Below are 3643 nucleotides of genomic sequence, written 5' to 3' on the forward strand. Positions count from 1 at the left end.
CATTACAAAAATGACAGGAATGTTCCGGGTGGTTGTTGTTCAATCAGAGAGCAAAATAGCAGAACAGACAGTTTAAGTCTGATCTAGTGACGCATTTGCAAACTAACGTGAGTTATAGAAAAGAGTAAAAGGCAACTGATAGAGACAAACATGAACCGTTGTATACTGAGGAGTTTTCAGTGTAGAAGTTTTTTTACAATACTAAGATGCCACTAAAGCTGTTTAGACTGAAAAAGCACATGAAAGATTTATCAAAATTGACACTGGGGTTGAGGCCCATTTAGTAAGCTTTTTTTGAAATGTCACAAAGTGACCTTATACTGAATATTCGTTTAATTAAAAGTTTCGAATATCGCAATATAAAGTATTTGGTACTGAAAAATGTTGCCCCGTCAACAACTGGTAGAGAACTGAAGGAACTCATCGATAGTAGTAAGTCGAATGACAGTTTCCAACTTTTGTAGCAAAAACTTGACAGAAATCAGGTCATCGCAGAATCTTACAACCTTTGTAAATTGTCCCTTCGACACTGTCAAAATATATACCTTATCTGATCAGTCTTTTAAGGACCATTCTTTGGTTATCAACTTTGACCAAGAAGGCTGGATTATCGGAGATGGTGAAACTTTACAGTCAAAGGGAATTTCCAGTGGAGCTGAAGTATCGTATTTTAATATGGAACAGTACCGGCGTTTTAAAGAGAACCCCATATTGAAATGGTGATCTTGTGTTAGAAGGAGATTCGTTGTTAGTTTTCTTGAAGACTTTAAGTCTTTGTTGGAACTCGTTTTCATCGGAATGAACCAAACATGACTATGCTGTTTCTTGCGTTGAAAAGGAACTTTGTGGTAACTCAAGTTTTCAAATAGTAAGTTTCTTAGTGTAAACCTCTCTGATGAAAGCAAATATGCTGCCCAATGCTTTTCCAATTCTTAAGCTATGCTAGTTTTAAACTAATTATAAGCAAAGACGTGCGGAAAATTCGTAGTTTCGGGCAGTTGGCCTTTCTCTCAATATCGGTTCTTTCAACGTTGTGGAAGGAAAGAGCTATCTTGATCTAACTAGCTATGGCAAAGATTGCTGAAAACTAAGAAAGCAAAAAATTTGTGACTCATCTTTTCGTTCACATAGGAAGTCTTTCACTTTGTTTCAAGATAATTTTATTTTGTTTGGTTCCTTACAAGTGACAAACTCAATTCATCCAATTCGTTATTTAGCACAAAGATTTTGGCGCGTTCTAACCCCGCCAATGACAAATTCTCAAAAGCTACTTCAACAGGCTGCCTTTGTTCAAAGAAATTCTAAGCAGTTTTTGAAGTATTTTTGTGCCTTCCTTGTTTATATATTCTTCTCAGAGATATTTCTGGTAAACTATGGCTTCGTTGATGTTTGCCACGAATTAGCAGTGTCGCATCAGAGCCTTGTTGCCGAGTTGAACAGAATTCAGAAACAAGTGGAGTCAGGTTACAAGGAAAGGGCGTTAGGTATTTTCGATTTCAAACTGGAGAAGCAAAATTCAAAGCTTTTTTTGTTATCTTCGAAGTTTCGTCAAACTGAGTTGGCATATAGTGGTTTATGTGAGTCAAAGGCTAGCCAACAGTTTGAAAAAATCAAGTTTCCTTTTTTGAAAATTTTTCATTTTTCTCAGTATTCCACAGTTGCCACAGACAGTGCTTTGTTGTATATCTTTTCTATCATAGGAACAAAGAATCGAGTTGCTGTTGAACTTGAAGGAGGACATTTTCAATCCGCCTATCACGCATCGGCACATTTTCTTCTTTATCCTTTGTGGAGCCAAATTGTTGTTATTTACAGCTCATTCTCGGGTTATACAGAAGGAGCGAAATTCTATCAGACCCTAGAACAGACTTACAAACGAGAGAAGAAACATGACTTGCATCAGCAGTATCCCACTGTCACACTCATATACAAACATCTTGACATTGAAAATGTTGAGCAAGCTCTTTCTAATGCTCGTGTTATTGGAGAAATTGACGTACTTTTCATATTTTTAGATGGAATGGATTTTTGGATTTGGACAAGGCAAGTATCTTTGTTCTCTAGTGTTGTTCATTTTGTTTATTTTCATTAGAATCTCTACGGTCAAACCCAGGGTTCTCGTGGTGACCTACCAGGAATACTTTGGACCCGATATTGTAGCTGTTAGAAGCTACCAACCGAATGATGAACAGGATGGTAGTCGCTTTTACCATTGCGGAAAGAAGGAACAAGGTCGTAACAACTTGTTTACTGGTGCTAGTCTCGCAGCCGTTATTCGAGCATCAAGAAAGAAAGGTTATCGCTTAGTTGGATGCTTACAGAAGGATCCAATAGCACTGTTTATCCGAAATGGTGAAGGAGAACGATTTCTTCCAGAAGCAACAGCTGATAGCTGCTTCAGAGATAAGTTACAAGACAATGTCTGGCTAAGAGATCAGCAAATACTTTGGGAAGAATCCCATAGTTACTCATGGGTCTATGATGTTTGACTCTGTAAGATTTCCACACGCCACAAGTGTCCAATTCATCTCGAAGTTTTACTTGCAAGAAATGAAGAAAGTCTATTTAGTGGCCATTTCTATATTCTGTCACATGCTTTGGATGGCAAAGACCAGTTGAGTTAACAGCAGGGATGGACTCTTTGACCGCTTGTCGTTATTCAAAGAGCTTTCCAATAGAAACGAGTTGGGTTTGCATGATACAATGACTTTGGCTCTTGACATATTGTTGAACGAGAAGCAATTCGCTATATTAACTTGAATATCGAGAATATTTTTATGTAGAACAAAAAATTTACTATCGTGTATATCCATTGTTTACGTGGGAATGGTCACCTAACTCATTCGAATATTTCAGGATACACAACATCTTTGTTTCCAATTTTTTCCAGGTTCTACTGACTTCTCTCCTGTATTGCTTTCTACCTTGGCTCTTTGACTTTCTTTCGTTTTAACTTGCAAAGTTTCTTCTTTTTTCCGATCAGACTTCGAACTCTTCATATTTTCAGACTCGTGTCCGTTCTCATCGACAATGGACGTCTCTGAATTTGCTGGAACTCGAACATTTTCATAACTTTCGACGTTTATGTCTTTCTCGGAATCGGTTATCTTGTCTTGAGTACCAATCTGTTCACTTTTGAGTAGCTCGACAAGTTGAACATTGTTCAAAGAGTTCACGCTGCTAAGCTTGGTATCATAATCTTCACTTTCTCTCCACTCTCCGTCAACAATAAACTTGAATTCTACTTCACCTGGGGGTACTTCCAACGTGACTTCAAAAGAACCGTCGTTTTTCTTTCGCAATGCCACGGGAGTCCAATTGTTGAACGTTCCAGCAACATAAACATTGTCTCCTCCTTTTTTCCACTGGAGCTGCAAGGGAACAACTATAACTTTGAGAGAAATGTTACGAAAGTAATCACGTTCACTTACGAGTCTTGCTCATAGCTTCGATCTTACGTGGGCAATCTTACAATTTCAACGATCGCTGAGCCATTTTTTCATTGGATCTCTTCGAATCAATCGTTCCTTCGTCCAATTGGAAAACGTTGTCTAACTTCCATAAATGAAATAAGTTTTATTAGATTTTCACCATGTCATTATACATGTACATAAAGGAACAATTTCAAATTCATAAACCATTA

General features: G+C 37.7%; 3 protein-coding genes across 3 annotated transcripts; 2 read left to right on the forward strand and 1 right to left on the reverse strand.

Annotated features, from left to right (window-relative positions):
* The first annotated feature begins 230 nt into the window (after positions 1 to 230).
* Gasu_65490 (uncharacterized protein) lies at positions 231 to 1110 on the forward strand. The gene is made up of 2 exons (XM_005702252.1): positions 231 to 432; positions 479 to 1110. The coding sequence occupies exons 1-2, from the start codon at positions 300 to 302 to the stop codon at positions 721 to 723; spliced, it is 378 nt and encodes a 125-aa protein (XP_005702309.1). The 5' UTR covers positions 231 to 299; the 3' UTR covers positions 724 to 1110.
* A 20-nt stretch (positions 1111 to 1130) lies between these two features.
* Positions 1131 to 2511, forward strand: Gasu_65500 (uncharacterized protein). The gene is made up of 2 exons (XM_005702253.1): positions 1131 to 1996; positions 2049 to 2511. Exons 1-2 carry the CDS (start codon positions 1250 to 1252, stop codon positions 2487 to 2489), a joined length of 1188 nt encoding a protein of 395 aa, XP_005702310.1. The 5' UTR covers positions 1131 to 1249; the 3' UTR covers positions 2490 to 2511.
* A 10-nt stretch (positions 2512 to 2521) lies between these two features.
* Positions 2522 to 3480, reverse strand: Gasu_65510 (protein kinase activator). Its single transcript, XM_005702254.1, has 2 exons — positions 3432 to 3480; positions 2522 to 3385 (listed from the first exon to the last, which is right to left on the reverse strand). The coding sequence occupies exons 1-2, from the start codon at positions 3442 to 3444 to the stop codon at positions 2853 to 2855; spliced, it is 546 nt and encodes a 181-aa protein (XP_005702311.1). The 5' UTR covers positions 3445 to 3480; the 3' UTR covers positions 2522 to 2852.
* Positions 3481 to 3643: the final 163 nt, after the last annotated feature.

This window comes from Galdieria sulphuraria (assembly GCF_000341285.1).
Source record: "Galdieria sulphuraria unplaced genomic scaffold scaf_327, whole genome shotgun sequence".
Classification (NCBI taxonomy): domain Eukaryota; phylum Rhodophyta; class Bangiophyceae; order Galdieriales; family Galdieriaceae; genus Galdieria; species Galdieria sulphuraria.